Source organism: Panthera uncia (genome assembly GCF_023721935.1).
Source record: "Panthera uncia isolate 11264 chromosome C1 unlocalized genomic scaffold, Puncia_PCG_1.0 HiC_scaffold_4, whole genome shotgun sequence".
Classification (NCBI taxonomy): domain Eukaryota; kingdom Metazoa; phylum Chordata; class Mammalia; order Carnivora; family Felidae; genus Panthera; species Panthera uncia.
The window spans coordinates 13,546,448-13,563,023 of NW_026057585.1; the positions used below are offsets into that span (position 1 = coordinate 13,546,448).

Here is a 16,576-nt window from a genome sequence, read left to right on the forward strand (position 1 = left end):
CATGACCAAATGAATCTTCAGTATCAGAAGAACATGCCAGAAGCGTCGGGTTTCAGACCGTGACACCTGTGCTCATGTAACATCACAGGGAAGGAATAGGACCTGTCTTTGCCAGCTCCAGTGTCACCTGTCTTCTCTATTGGACCGTGATGGAGCCTGTGCTCATGTCGTTCATCTAGTCCTTAGGAAGAGGGTTCGGCATGTTTGTTAAAGAAGTGAATCGTGTTTATATAAATTAATATCCAGCTTAGACTTAATCTCCTCATAATGACTTATGAAACCTCATATTGTAACTTTACTATACATTTTTTAAATAAGAGGAAAATTATTTGACGTTTTTTAATCTCACAGACTTTATAAACATTCTCACTAATGTGACTGTCTTTACTTCTGTATATCTAGCAATAGGAATGGTTTAGTGTTCAAAGGCACTTTATAAATGCACGTCTGTAATAGCTGACCCAGAATAGACTCGGCAGATTGTACAAAACAGGGTGTCCAAATTAGCGTTTCTTCAAAAGTTATGGGAACTAAACCAATCCAGCCTTGCTTCCTGGCTGCAGGAGACAAGTGAATATATCCTCTAGCCCAGGCTAGTATGCAATGTACCGTGTACATACATTTAGAAAAATTGGGAGAACTAACGTTCTTTATTTTGTAAAGTAAGAATTGGTTTCTTTTTTTAATGTTTATTTTGAGGGAGAGAGAGAGAGCAAACAAGTGGAGAAGGGGCAGAGAGAGGCAGAGAGAGAGAATCCCAAGCAGGCTGTGCACTAGCAGCTTGGAACCTGCTTGAGATTCTCTCTCTCTTCCTCTCCAGAGCCTGCTTGGGATTCTCTTTCTCTCTCTCTCTCTCTCTCTCTCTCTCTCTCTGCCCCACTCCCACTTATGCTGTCTCTTTCAAAATAAATAAAACTTGAAATTTTATTGAGATAATTCTAGATGCACACGTAGTTGTAAGAAGTAAAACAGATCCTGTGCCCCCTTTCCCCATTATCCCCAGTGGAACCATCTTCCACAACTATAGCAACACAGCATCACAGCCAGGATATTAACTTCCACATAATCCAGCGATCTCTGATTTCCCGTTTTCCTTGGATTCATTTGTATGTATAAAGAACAGTTTTTAATGTTTACTGTTTAGAAATTTTCATAAAGTATGTTTTATCTGCATAAGACTCGTATAATTTGAGGGGATTTTTAAACATTTTGGGCATAAGGTGAAAACTTTTTAAATCAGTGTTATAGGGAGTCTATTTGTACAGCAGTTAAAATTGGTTGGCGGCAGGGACGGGGACAAAACCAAAATGTCTTATTTGGGAATGAAATGCAACTTTTTTTTTAATGACTCAGTGTTTTGTCTGTTTCTCTAAATAGAAGTGTTTAGAAGTTCGTGGACCTATAAGGATGACCCATGCCAAAAATACTATGAGCTCTTGTTAGTCAACCCTATTTGGTTGGTCCCACCAACGAAGGTATAGAACACATTTTGTCAAAATTACTTATACAAAGTCAAAAATCCCTTGTATTTATTAAAAGTGTTTTTACCGTCATTTTGCTACTAATAAACCTTTGCTCTAGAAAAAATACTTCCGTTACAAATGATTTTCACATTAAACGCATTTTAGTTTATGAACATAATTTCATCCCAGTGCACAGCGAATTTTGGCTTGTTCTGTGCACTCAACCATTTGAGGGAAAAATTAAGTTGCAATTATGTCTTGTTTTAGGCACTGGCAGTTACGTTCACCAACTTTGTCACGGAGCCATTGAAACACATTGGAAAAGGAGCTGGTGAATTTATTAAAGCGCTCATGAAGGAGATGCCAGTATTACTTCACATTCCAGTGCTGATAATTATGGCACTGGCTGTCCTGGTTAGTACATAGCACTGTTGACTGTTAACAGGACTTGCAGGAAAAAGGCAGTTCTAAAATTGCAGACTTTTTTTGCTGTGGTAAATCAGGCTAAGTCATGCTTAATGATATGAAAAGATGATTTTAAAGTGATGTGTACTTATTTATACTTACGTGTGTATTCTTACGTGTATAAGCAAGGAGATGATTCTCAAGTTTGATTGTGGGTGTCGTGGCAGGGACTTCGAGTAATAACACCCTTTTAAATTTGTTCTTTAACTTGTTGAAGTAATACAGATGAAATCAGTTGTTTTGTCCTCTTTGAGAAAGGGGGCCTTGTTTCAGTCTGAGTTTTTGCAGCCCTGAGAAGGGAAGGGTGTTGGCTTAAGCGCAGAATCAGGCAGGGATGTAGAAGAAGGTATTGTACTGGGAAACAGTTTGGGGATCCAGGAACAGACATTGATTATGTAGAAACATTATTCGTCATTCATCCACGGCCTCTTCAGCTTTCTTATTGTTGATTTTCAGCCCTTACCCTAATGTAGTAGTTGTCACATAAAACAAAATACAAAGAACCCAGATGTGCCATGGGAAAAGCCAAGTTTGGATCTGTAAAGAAATTAAGCTATTTAAAATGTACAACTTTAAATAATTTGCAGCATTGACTTTCTATATTGGGTGTGAATATACACAACACGTGAGCAATTATCAGACGATTAGTACCTTCCAATTTTAATTATTAAATTAAAAAGGATTATCTTCCCTAAGAGTACAAAATTTACTATGCTTTATTCATTTTGAAATTGTTCCTGTTTTGTTTTTGTTTTTTGGGCTTGTGATTTTAGGAGTCAGGTTTAGGGGGATGATTTTGTTAGGTGACATTAATTGTGTAGTAGTGCAGATTTCCCTTGACTTACGGGGTTACATCCCGATAAACCCATTGTAAGTTGAAAATACCATACGTCAAAAGTGCATTTACGATACCTAGCCTACCGGACGTCATAGCTTAGCCTAGCCTGCCTTAAATGTGATCAGAATGCTTATGTTAGCCTGCAGTTGGGCAAAATCATTTAGCACAAAGCCCATTTTATAGTACAGTGTCAAATATCTCGCACAGTTTATTGAATATTGTACTGAAAGTGAGAAACAGAATGGCTGTGCAGGTAAGGAGTGATTGAGGTGAAGGGGTTGTTCATCCTTGTGACCGCGCGGCTGACCGGGAGCTGCCCTGCCCGGCATCACCAGAGAAGAGCATACCTCAAATTGTTAGCCCAGAAAAAGATCCAAATTCTAAATTTGAAGTACAGTTTCTGCAGAATGTGTATCACTTTCTCACCATTGTGAAGTCTAACAGTTGTAAGTCGAACCATTGTAAGGGGTGGACTCCCTATAATCTAGTGTCTGACAAAAGCCCATCATCTCTTGATTCATCTGCCTGCGGAAAGGGCTTTTACTGCTTCTGTCTTCAAATAGTTTCTCTAGCTCAGTGATTTTCAAATTTCTTATTCTCAGGACCTTTTTGTACTCTTAAGAACCAAAGCCCACAAAACAAACAAAAACGGAGGACCACGAAGAGCTCCTATTTATGGTGGTTTTGTTTATTGATAGTTTACCGTATTAGGAATTAAAACTAAGAAAAATTTAAAATTCACGTCTACACGAGCACACGGTCCATGAGCTGTCAGAGTGAGGAAGTCATTCCAGCCCCAGAAGATTCCACACTCAGAAGGGAAGAGTGAGAAAGACTAAGGTCTTTGAAGTAGAAAAAAGTTTGACCTCACAGAATCCCTGAACCTGTCTCAGGGATCCCCCTCGGGGTCCCTGGGCCACACATTGAGAAATGCTGCCTAGGTTTTCTCATGAAATGGGACTCAAAGCCTGTTGGAAACTTACCCTACCTGAGAATGTTTCCATAATGATGTGCAATTCTGATTTTTAGCAACTACCTTATATGGTGGGTGTGAAAATAGACAACTGATGAGCAGTTATCAGTTAGTACCTTCCAATTTAAGTTTCTAGACTTTAGCCAAACTTCCCTTGGTACAATTCATTCAGAATGTGTTCAGCTGATTGAAATGTCTACTTAACACTTCATGATTTCTCACATTTTGTTGGCTATTCTGGCCCAGTATTAATCTAAAGAAGAGACCTCTAATGAAACAATAGTGAAATGAATATGTCTCCAAATGCCACAAGTCAAGTTAGGTAATTTTGTTAGCATCCTGAATAATTTCATTGTGAGTCAGCCATTAAATACTCAGGACTATGTATTTCTTTTCCTTCTAGAGTTTCTGCTATGGTGCTGGAAAATCAGTTAATATGCTGAGACAAATAAGTGGTCCCGAGAGAGAACCACCCCGGGCACTTGAGCCAGGTGACAGAGGACGGCAGAAGGAAGTTGATTATAGACCCCATGGTGGAGCAGGTGATACAGATTTCTATTATAGAGGCCCGATCGGCCCCGTTGAGCAAGGCCCTTATGACAAAACATATGAGGGTAGAAGAGATGTTTTGAGACAGAGAGATGTTGACTTGAGACTTAAGACTGGCAACAAGAGCCCCGAAGTGCTCCGGGCATGTGATTTACCAGACGCAGAGGCGAGAGAGCATCCCAAGGCGGTACCCAGTGTAAGTCAGCAACTGTTCATTTTGCCGTCCTGTCATGCTAGGCCTGAGTGCTTCCTACAGAGCTTCTGGTTAAGCGTTTTTTCCTCTCTTAACTTTCACAGTTAATTATATCGTTATTGATATAATTGTTTACTCTCTCCTCCTTTCTAGTCAAAAGTTTGGCCTTCTCAGAAGAAATAAAGCCAGATTTAATTTTTATGTAAAGTACTATTTAACAAGTTAGAACAGGTGGTAGTTCATAGGAAATTTCATTAGGAAACCGAGCGAGCATGACTAAAATTTCTACCCGTAAAGAGCTCAGAGAGAAGTCCCCACTGAAGGCCTGGAGCCCTGGGGAGCCCGCAGGAGAGCCCTAAAGGCTCAGCTGGGCGGAAGAGTGGGCGGGGAGGGGCCACACCACACTTTCCCAAGTCTTTGGTATCATTGGCTGGCTAGAGTCTACTTTCTACCTGCCGAATGTTGAGGTGTTTTCTCTACATTATGGGTCATTTGAAGAGACATTGCCATTTCTGTTTGTGAGAGGAATTTATAGTGTCATTTGCAAAGTTCAAGTTGCAACTGTAAACCTTTGAGAAATAGCTGTGAGTGCAGAGTCTAGGAGATTATAGAATCCCTTCCACGGAGTTTCTTATAAGAAGAATAAACATACCTGCGTACATCTAGAAAATTTTCAGATGTGCCTTTCAGCTTTAATAGGTAACAGTAAGATACCGTTCATCCCAAGCCTCAAGTGACTTCCCATCTCACTTAAAGGGAAAGCTAGTTATCATGGTGACCCGGGGCTCCCTTGATCTGCCCACAGCCCGGCTCCGTTGGTACATGGATCTCTTCTCCTCCTGCTCTCCTGCTCTCCTGCTGTGCTTACTCTCCTTCAGCCACAGGAGCCTCCTCACTATTCCGTGAACTTACAACCTTTGTACTTGCTGTTCCCTGTCTAGAATGCCATTCCCGTATATTCACATGGTTCATTTCTTCAGGCCTTTACTCCTGTATCACCTGATGTAAACCCAGCGTGGTAGTTTGTTAATTTGTTGCTTCTTTCCCCCAAGCTAATTGGAAGTTCCAGTGAGGGCGCGGGTTTTGTCGGTTTTGTTCCTGCTGTATCGCCAGCACATAGAACTTAATACAGACTTAATAAATAATTCAAATGAATTACTCTCACCAGGCAAGAGGAGTTAGCAGTACTGTTTACCAGTCCTCTTGTCCCTTCCTAAACCTGGGTCACTAGACCACCTGCCATATCCTCCGTGCCCCTGCCCCATTCCTCCGTGTATAGTTCTGTGAGGCTTAATAACATCTGTATCCTTACAGTACAGCACTGGAGCTGGGATTCGAAAGAGTTCCAAGTTTGATACAACAGATTTGCATAGGAACTTGTTAAACATGTTTGATTGCATTAATTAAACAATTAAAATGTAATTCTCTACAGCATAAATTTCCTGTTTTGGATGCAAAGCCCAAAGAGATTGGAATCCCAGGAGAAAGCACACTGCCAGAAAGCAGCACTGAAAGCAGCCAGTCCACTAAGCGTGTCTCTGGTGCAGAGACATCAGAGAAGGCGGAAGGTACATCTGCGGAGGAAAAGGGCCAGCTCAGGACCGAGGCCAGAGGCAGCCCAGAGGAAGGCGGTGGTGCATCCAGCCCCGCCAGCTGTGGAAAGGACCTGGATGCTGGCCCATGTGGCTAGAGGAACATAGACTCGGACCACAGCTCCGAGGTCGTCTTTGGGTTTTGTAAAGTATACTCTTCACAACCGTGCACTCTTCTCTACACATATTCTGACATTTACTATACAGGTGCCAACTTCTACATTAACATTTTTATTGACCATCAGAACGAATGAATACACATGTATTTGTTTAGTTTTTAATCTTTTGTCAGTTTAATTTCATTTTCATATTGAAACCTCCCAAAAAGTTTTAAAGTTTTAATTTTGGAACGGGATTCATCGATGAACACCATGGCAAGTATCACTGATTTCAAATAAAGAGGTCACTTTGATTCAGGGGACAGTGAAAAAGAAGTTGATGGTTCACAGGCTTAGATGGGAACCAACTAGCCAACGTGCGTGGTGCCTAGCGAAGCCCGAGGACACCTACCTTAGTTAATAATTTGTTAGTCGTGCATTGGATTCGATATGTTTCTGCAAGTGGGAGTACCCAAAAATAGTTTTTAAGGAGAGTCCACTGTGGTCAAGTTTACTCTTGTCATGCACTTCGGTGTCTTCATGCAGCCATGGAGTGTGTGTCCGTTTGTCTCTGTGTAGGCTGCCTTAGCTCATCATGGCTTTGTCATTCCCTATCCCATCTCCGTCTCTCAACTCTCCCAGCGATGACTGGGCCTGCTTCCTGGCCACCTATCTTACTTTACCCTCAGCTAAGAACTGAAGATTGCCAGGAGAATTTAGTTATTAGCACAGTTTAAGTCGGTAATCTGGGTTTTACATAGTCCGTAGACTTTGAGAATAGCTCTATTTCAATATGTACTTTACACATTGGTCAAGTACATTATTTTTGCTAAACAGCATAATCTCTCTACATCCCTGGTCAAATACTAAAAAATGCCACTGTCAAGATTTTTAAAAACTTACCTCAGCAAGAGGGTGTAAAATTTAACGTTAATATTATTTTCTAGTTTAATATTGCAAACATCTTTAGTATTTCATCAAAAAGGCAGTATTCCACCCCCCCAAATACAACAGAATTTTGTATAAAAATTTGTAACATAGTAGGTATGTGATATATGAACTAATGCAAGGATGCCTGCAGTTTGGGGATTTTTGAACATCAATACATATAAAGGCCTCTCTTGTGGCACCTGGGTGGCTCAGTTGGTTAAGCATCTGACTTCAACTCAGGTCATGATCTCACGGTTTGTGAGTTCAAGCCCTGAGCGGGCTCTGTGCTGACAGCTCAGAGCCTGGAGCCTGCTTCAGATTCTGTGTTTCCCTCGCGCTCTCTCTCTCTCTCTCTCTGCCCCTCCCCTGCTCATTCTCTCTGTCCCCCCTCTCAAAAATAAACATTGAAAAAACCTCTTTGAGGGCCAGACGTGTTCATGCTAGTTGGTAAATATGCACCTAGGGTGGTTAGGTGTCCTTTGAGCTGTGATTAGACTCTAGAGTATCGAATGCCTCAGGTGACACACTGTAACAATGAGAGTGGAGTTAATGCTGTTTGAACTTTTTATCAATCTAAAAACAAGTCTGTAAAAAATTAAAATTTCGTCTTTGTATTATTTCATTACAGATAACTGTTGGGGATGCAGTCCACTTTGACAGCAAAGCAACATACATTCAACTGCTGTCGAATGACAGCAAATAGGGAAGACTAAAGCAAACTGAACAGATCAAGGGCAGTCTAGAACTTGGAGTAATAGGCTTGTTTATTGTCCAGCTCATATTTATCAAAATCAAGAATTGTAGCAACAGGCTTTTAGGAAAATCAGTAAGGTATACAGCTTTTTAAAAGCAGTTTTTAAATGGAATTAATGAATGTTTACAGGCTCTTAACTGCAGTATACAAAAAATATTTTACATTATTGTGGTTTGGTATGCTGTCTTTGCTCATTGAATATGCTTATAAGAAAAAACCCATGAAACTTACATACAGGTTTTAAAAGGACGCTATCTAGGACATTATATCCTATATATAATATATACATCATAAAGTGATCCAGGTGTTAACAGAGTACTTTTGACAAAATTTGTCTGATCTTAGAACCAAGAATACTTTTTTTTTTCCTGAGCCTTTAATGTGATTCCAGATCGAGTAACTTTCTTCTGTTTTATTTTTGTGAACATTGGCCATTTGGAGAAGTGATTCTCACTGCCCATCAAGTCATCTGAAGGACTTTGAGAAAGACAGAGGCCCAGAGCCCCAGATACCATCCCAGCTGTGCAGAATCAAAAGCAACCAGAGGTGAATGAGTTCTGGGTGTGGGCATTTGCATTTTACAATTCAGCCTTAGCCTGTCCCATCCTTGCTGTCTTCTTTTGCTAAATTTACTTCCTGTCATGTCGTATTGAGTACCCTTGTAAACTGCCTTCAGTTCCTGAGATGAAGGGAGGCTTAATGACGACTGAGAGCTTAACCTACATTTTTCATACTTAAATTTTGTGAGTTTTCATGTGTTCTCTATTTTCATGGCCTAGGTTCTTGATACAACCACAGGAGTTTGGGTTTGTTTTTTGATATTAGGTCTTAAACAGTATTTTGCAACAGAAGATATAATTTTAAGCCACACACACTTTAAAATTCAAGGGTCCAGAACATGCTAAAAGTTTATTTCTTAGAGCTGTTTTTATAATGGGTTTGAACTAATAACATACTGAAAATAGGATTTTTAGCAGAAAAAAGATCTAGATTCTTTTAATAAAGACTATATAACTTTTTTACACATTGGTCAAGTATGTTATTGTTTACTAAACAGCCTAATTTCTTACTATATCCACGGTTCAGTATTTAAAAAATGCCATCATCAAGAGTTAAAAAAATTATCACTTTACAAACACTAGGTAAAGGAATCTAAAAAGTTGCCAAAGAACACAATCCCAAGCATTATTCAAAAAAGTTGATGAAGCACCTTGTAGAAGACACCTCCACCCTGAAACGAGTGTCCAGAGAAATGTGAATTAATGCTATACTATTAAAGGTTATTTACATCATTCTAAAAACATTTTAAGCTGTATTACAGTGCTATAATTTCTCCTTTTAAGGAAAAAAATAGTTTCCCTGCAGTGTTCTGAAAGGAAATAAGGTCATTTAAAAAAATATATCCGTAATAACTAGTGGTTTATTTTTTTCCTGTATTTTTAAATTCCAACAAAGCATTACTTTGCAAAATGTCTTTCAGCCCAAATTCGGCATCTCTGTTTTGATCTCTTTGTAAAAGAACTCTCTGTTCATCCATTCTTTTCGCCTGAGAACGTAAAATCAGGCTAAAAAAGTCCTCGTCTGGTACTGTTGGTCCCTTTGTGGTGGCAGGTGGTGGAGCACATCTTTGATCATCTAATCTGGACCCCTGAAAATTTGAGAGAGAGATTGAAACACAAATACTGTAGGGAAGGAGAACACCACCTTACATTATGTTGTCATCACAAGAAAAACATTTTTTTTTCTTGCCTTGTCTCAGAAATTTAATCTTTAGACCTGAAACCTAATAAAACCTTTTCAAAGACTTACATAATCAGAACATAACAAGTACTATGTAGAAGTATAGCCATAGGGGCGCCTGGGTGGCTCAGTCAGTTAAGCGTCCGACTTCAGCTCAGGTCACGATCTCGTGGTCCGTGAGTTCGAGCCCCGCGTCAGGCTCTGGGCTGATGGCTCAGAGCCTGGAGCCTGCTTCCGATTCTGTGTCTCCCTCTCTCTCTGCCCCTCCCCCGTTCATGCTCTCTCTCTCAAAAATAAATAAACGTTAAAAAAAAAAAAAAAAAAGTATAGCCATAACCTCAAGACTTTGGTAAGATTACTTAAGATACAAGGTCAAATCTTACATAATTGGCATTGACAACTTACCAATCCTTAGAAATACAATGTTATATATAAAACCCCTGCAGCACTACTCTGTCAGGTCAGGGGTCAGCAAACCATAACCTGCTGCCTGTTTTGTGCATAAAGTTTCCTTTCCGTTTCACCACAATGCTCATGTGTCTACTAATTACGAATTAAGTGTGGCTGGCAGAGTCCAGCAGTTGTAAGGGCCTGAAAAGCCTAAAATATTTTCTATGTAGCCCTGTACAGAAAGTTTGCCTTGCCCTATCTTAAACATTTAAATCTGTTAAAGAAACAAGCCAGATTTTTTTCCTTGAAGTTCGAACTTCTGATTCTTCTTTTAGAAGTACATTACAAATGTTACCCATCAAATAAAAAATACAAGCATTTAGGGGCGCCTGGGTGGCTCAGTCGGTTAAGCGTCCGACTTCAGCTCAGGTCACGATCTCGCGGTCCGTGAGTTCGAGTCCCACGTCGGGCTCTGGGCTGATGGCTCAGAGCCTGGAGCCTGCTTCTGATTCTGTGTCTCCCTCTCTCTCTGCCCCTCCCCCGTTCATGCTCTCTCTCTGTCTCAAAAGTAAATAAACGTTAAAACAAAATATATATAAGCATTTAAATGTGTACAGTATAGTATTTGGTATTGTAGCTCCAGAGTGGGACTGTGACAGCTGACATTTGAGTGCCTACTATGTTGCTGGGCACCGTGCATTTATATGCCTTAACCTTTCGCCCCACGGCCAGCCCTGTGACTCTCAGTGGCCACCTTGTCAGCAGCCCCCCACCACCCACACACCTGGCTCCTGCTTCTTCATTTCTCTTGTCTTTAAGTTGGGGTGATTTCATTGTCCTCCAATTCATCCAACACTTCGGTACTTCACACCTTAGACCTCCTCTCCTCTGGTCTCCAGTCTTCACCTCTGCCTTATAAGCTCCCATCGTCATAGGCCAGACTTGGTCATTCTCAGTAACTGCACTGTCTTGAAAATCAGGATTTCAAACATCTCATGTTGACTGCCACCTCCAATTTTCCAGATCAGGCTAGAGAGTACTCCCCCAGGAATTTTTTGTTAAATTGTGGTAAAACAGAATGTTTACCACTTTAACCATTTTTAAGTGTACTGTTCAGTATTAAGCACATTCATACCGCTGTGCAGTCATCAGCATTATCCATCTCCAGAACATTTTCATTCTGCAAAACCAAAACAGTAGCTCCCATCCTCCCTTCTCCAGCCCCTGGTAACCACCATTCTTTGTCTCTGTGAATCTACTTTGCCTCATGTGAGTCGAACTGTATTTGTCCTTTTGTGACTGCCTACTTCTCAGCATAGTGTCTTGAGCCATGTTGTAACCTGTGTCAGGATTTCCCTCATTTTTAAGGCTGAAAAATACTCCACTGTACATGCACACCACATTTTATTTATCCATCTGCCAATGGGCACTTGGTTGCTTCTACCTTTTGGCTCTTGTCAATAATGCTGGCTGCCTGAAGGTAGGTGTACAAATATCTGCTCATATCCATGCTTTCAACTGTTTGGGGTATATACCCAGAAATGAGATTGATGGATCATATGGTAGTTCTGTTTTTAAATAATTTTTTGAGGAATCACCAAACCATTTTTCATAGCAGCTCCTCCATTTTGTATTCCCACCTGCAGTGCACGACAGTTCCAATTTCTCCACATCCTTGCCAACTGTTTTTTTTAATGTTTATTGTTTAGAGAAAGACCAAGCATGAGTGGGGGAGAGGCAGAGAGAGAGGGGGAAACATAGAATCTGAAGCAGGCTCCAGGCTCCAAGCTGTCAGCACAGAGCCCTACCTGGGGCTTAAACTCGCGAACTGTGAGATAATGACCTGAGCCGAAGTGGGATGCTTAACTGACTGAGTCACCCAGGCACCCATTTTTTTGTTTTTTGTTTTAATGGTAGCTTCCCAATGGGTTCGTGAGATGGTATCTCATTATGATTTTGATTTGCATTTCTCTAATTTGTGATGTTGAGCATCTCTTCCTGTGTTTATTAGCCATTTGTAGATCTTTTGAGAGATATTGATTTGGATTCTCTGCCCATTTTTGGAATAGGGTTTTTGTTTCTTTTTTTGTGGTTAAGTTTTAGAGTTCTCTATATTCTGAATTAATCCTTTTATTGATTATGTTTTGCAAGTATCTTCTGTGGGTTGCCTTTTTACTTTGTTGATAGTGTCATTTGATGTACAAAAGTTTTAAACTTTGATCAAGTCTAGTTTGTCTATTCTTTTGTTGCCTGTGCCTCATAACTAAGGTCTCATAACTAAGAAATCACTGCCAAATCCAAAATCTTGAAGCTTTCCTCTTATGTTTTCTATAAGTTTAAAGTCTTAGCTCTTACATTTAGGTCTCTGATCCATTCTCAGTTTTTACATATGGTGTTAGGTAAGGGCCCAGCTTCATTATTTTGCATGTGGATAGTTTTCCCAGAAGCATTTGTTGATGAGACTCCTTTCCCCACTTAATAGTCTTGGCACACTTGTGGAAAATCATTTGAAGACACATTCAAGGATTTATTTCTGGGCTCTCTTTTCCATTGGTCTATATGTCTGTCATCATGTCAGTACCATACTGTTTGATTACTGTAGCTTTGCAGAATTTGAAATCAGGAAGTGGGAGTCCTCCAAGTTTGTTCTGCTTGCTCAAGATTCAGTTATTTGGGTTCCCCTAAGATTCTATAGGAATTTCAAGATGAAATTTTCTGTTCTATAAAATACCTTATTTACATTTTGATAAGGAATGCATTATATGAATCCATAGATTACACTCTGGGTAGTGCTGGCATTTTAACAATATTCCCATTTATGTAGTGTAATTTCTTTCAGAAACATTTTATAATTTTCATTGTTCAAGTCTTTCACTTCCATGGTTAAGTTCATTCCTGCTGATGCTGTTTTAGGAAGGTTTTCTTAGTTTCCTTTTTGGTCTGTTTACTGTTAGTGTACGGAAACACAACTGATTTTGGGATGTTAATTTTGTACCCTGTTATTTTGAATTTGTTTCTTAGTTTTTTTTTACGTTTATTTTTGAGCGCGTGAGTGGGGGAGGGACAGAGAAGGAGGGAGACACAGAATCGGAAGCAGGCTCCAGGCTCCGAGTGCTCAGCTGAGTCCGACGCGGGGCTCGAACTCACAGACTGTGAGATCATGACCTGAGCTGAAGTCGGACACTCAACCGACTGAGCCACCCCATGTTTCTTAGTTCTAACAGGGTTTTTTTGTTTGGTGAAATCTTCAGGATTTTCTGCACATAAGACTCCTTTCTGAACAGAGATAATTTTACTTCTTTCCTACCTGGATGCTTTTTGTCTCTTTTTCTTGCCTGATTGCTCTGCTCGAACTTACAGTACCATTTGAATACAAGCGGTAAAAAATGAGCATCTTTGTCTTATTCCTGCTTTTAGAATAAAGCTTTTGTCATTTACCATTATGATGGTAGTTATAGGTTTTTCATAAGTGACTTTATTGCGTTGTGGTAGTTTCTTACTATCCCTAGTTAGTTGAGTGTTTTTATCATGAAAATGTGTTGAATTTTGTCAAATGTCAATTTAGATGATCAGGTGTTTTTTTCCCCCCCCTCTTTCATTCTATTAATGTAGTGTATATATTACATTGATTATTCCCCTATGTTGAACCATCCTTGCATTCCAGGAACAAATTCCACCTAGGCATGGTGTATAATCTTTTAAATATGCCATTTGATTCTGTTTACTAGTATTCTATTGATGATTTTTGCATCTATATTCAAAAAGGATATTGGACACATAGTTTTCTTGTAGTGTCTTGTCTGGCTTTGTTATCAGGGCAATATTGGCCTCACAGAATGACTTAGGAATAGAAAGTATTCCCTTTTTTTCAGTTTGGTAGAATTCACCAGTGAAGCCAGCAGGTCCAGGGCTTTTTATCCTTATAGATTATGAGTCTGTTTTCTATTCATGATTAAGTCTTGGCTGATTTTGTTTCTGGTTATTTGTCCATTTCATCTAGGTTATCCAACTTTAAGCATTCACAGTATTATCCAAAAATTCTTTTTATTTCTGTGATTAGAAGTGATGTCCCTACTTTTGTTTGTAATTTTAGTAATTTGAGCCTTTGTCAGTTGTGTTAAACCTTTTAACTAACCTGCTTTTGGATTTGATTTTTTTTTTTTTTTCTGTTCTTCATTTCCTTCTTTCTGCTAGTTTTAGGTTTAGTTTGTTCTTTTTCTAACCCCTTAAGCTATAAAAAAGGTTGTTGATTTGAGATATTCCTCTTTTAACATAAGCATTTGCAGCTCTAAATATCCCCCCGAGTACCGCCTTCCCTGCATCCCAAGGTTTTAGGATATTGTATTTTCATTTTTATCAGTCTCAGGGTATTTTCTAATTTCCCTTGTGTTTTCCTCTCTATCCACTGGTTAATTTCCACAAATTTGGGAATTCTCTAAAGTTTTATTTAGAGAGAGACAGTGTGACCCAGGGGAGGGGGAGAGAGAAAATCCCAAGCAGGCTCCTCACCTTCAGTGCAGAGCCCAGAACGGGGCTTGAACCCACAAGATCATGACCTGAAATGAAACCGTGAGTCAGATGCCCAACCGAGCCATCCAGGTGCCCCTCCTTATTACTTATTATTTTAACTCCATCCTGTTGTGGAGATGTGGAGAAGATACTTTGTATGGTATCTAATCTTTTAAAATTGTTGAGACTTGCAGCACCTGGGTGGCTCAGTTGGTTAAGCATATGACTTTGGCTCAGGTCATGGTCTTGCAATTTGTGAGTTCCAGCCCCATGTCTGGCTCTGTGCTGACAGCTCGGAGCCTACTTCGGATTCTGTGTCTCCCTCTCTCTCTGCCCCTCTCCCACTCATGCTCTGTGTGTGTCTCAAAAATAAAACTGTTGAGAATTTGTGGCCTAACATGGTCGATCCTGGAGAATGTCCCATATGCATTTGAGAAGAATGTGTATTCTGTGAGAACTAGCTGATTTATTGTGGTGTTCATCATCTGTCCGGTTGTCCTACCTATCACTGGGGTGGAGAGTCTTGAAATCGCCAACTATTTTTATAGAAATGTCCATTTCTCCCTTCAGTTCTGTCAATTTTTTCTTTTCTTTATGTTGATGGCCTGTTACTAGGATTTCAGTATTTTTTTTTTAATGTTTATTTGAGAGACAGGGAGGGAGACACAGAATCCAAAACAGGCTCTGAGCTATCAGTACAGAGCCTGACACAGGGCTTGAACTCACAAACCATGAGATCATGACCTGAGCCGAAGTCTGATGCTTAACTGACTCAGCTGCCCCAGGTCTTCGCTATTAAAGCCACCAGGATTACTGACAGTTGTCACTTCCAAACCCTTCATTTTCCTACCTCCTTTCTTAGATGCAGCCTAGGTTCCAAAGTCCATTATTAAAATCATTTCCTGGCATGTGCTTCTCTCCTCCTCCATCCTAGTCTATCAAATTACTGACCCTGATTAAATCTCTATCCTTAAGTAGCTGGTTATGCCTTGAGAAAATACATCACTGTACTTACTTCAGTGACTGTGAACTTCGAAGGAGTCCTCAGTGTAGTTCAATAATCCTATTACTTTTTGCTGGTCAATATACTTTCAGTTTCTCAAAGTAACTATGTTCTATTCTCTTCAAAATTACAATGCTCCAACCCCAATCTCTGTTAATGGCCCTACTTCTTACTTTGCTAAGAAAAGAAAAACAACCAGAGAATTCCTACCTGCATCTACCTCCAAATTTGTACACACATACTCTGCTGCATCACTGGTTCCTCCCTCTACTTGATCATTTACATCAGCAGACATGAGGTATTAACTCCCAAAATAAGAAAAAAACCAACCTCTATATACTTCATCTTTAACTCTGAAAATCCCTTGAAAGTTTTGTTTACTGTCTCCCCTTTAACACTTTCCATTTTCTTAACCCCCTCAATCCTTTGTCCCCATCACAGTATCTTTCAGAATGACTAATAATCTCCACATTGCCAAAGCTAGTAGATCAGCCACTTCTCAGCAGTGTCTGACACAGTTGAACATTCCTTAAAACACTTTCTTCAATTCGCTTCCTACCACTCTCCAGGCTGACTGCTGCTTTGCTGGCTCATCTTCCTCTATTCAGTCAGATTTTGGAATGCTCAGGGCTTAGTCCTCCTGTTTCGGTATCTATTCTTTAGGTAGTATCTTCCCGGGACTTTAATACCAGCTATATGCTGATGACTCCCAAAGTCATTTCTCTCTGGGGCTATAGGTTTTTTGGGGGAAGGAGGGGAGAGTGAGTATGCATGAGCCTGGGAGGGGCAGAGAGTGTGAAGGGGGCTTGATCTCATGACTGAAAGCATCACAACCTGAGCCAGTATCACTAGTCAACCTACTGAGCCACCCAGGGGCTCCAGATTTTTATATCCAGTTGTCTACTCAACATCTCCACTTAAATACCTATTTATGTAACTCAAATTTACATACGGAAAGTAGAACTCCTGCTTTTTCTTCCCAAACCTGTTTCTCCTCTCAACTTCTCTATTTTAGTAAACTGCAGCATCCACTGACAACAGTTATTCAAAGCAAAAAAGGCAGGAGCCCTTCTTGATTG

At 40.0% G+C, this 16,576-nt stretch overlaps 2 protein-coding genes across 2 annotated transcripts in view; one reads left to right on the plus strand and one right to left on the minus strand.

Annotated features, from left to right (window-relative positions):
- The window catches only part of CLCC1 (chloride channel CLIC like 1), a 26,032-nt gene extending 18,330 nt beyond the window's left edge, over nt 1–7,702 (plus strand). The window contains exons 8-11 of the mRNA XM_049616674.1: nt 1,376–1,475; nt 1,731–1,877; nt 4,143–4,484; nt 5,914–7,702. Coding sequence (XP_049472631.1) covers nt 1,376–1,475; nt 1,731–1,877; nt 4,143–4,484; nt 5,914–6,171 — 847 coding nt within the window. The 3' untranslated portion in view covers nt 6,172–7,702. The remainder of the gene's footprint in view (nt 1–1,375; nt 1,476–1,730; nt 1,878–4,142; nt 4,485–5,913) is intronic.
- A 145-nt stretch (nt 7,703–7,847) lies between these two features.
- The window catches only part of GPSM2 (G protein signaling modulator 2), a 36,686-nt gene continuing 27,957 nt past the window's right edge, over nt 7,848–16,576 (minus strand). Inside the window, exon 14 of the mRNA XM_049616668.1 lies at nt 7,848–9,503. Coding sequence (XP_049472625.1) covers nt 9,276–9,503 — 228 coding nt within the window. The 3' untranslated portion in view covers nt 7,848–9,275. The remainder of the gene's footprint in view (nt 9,504–16,576) is intronic.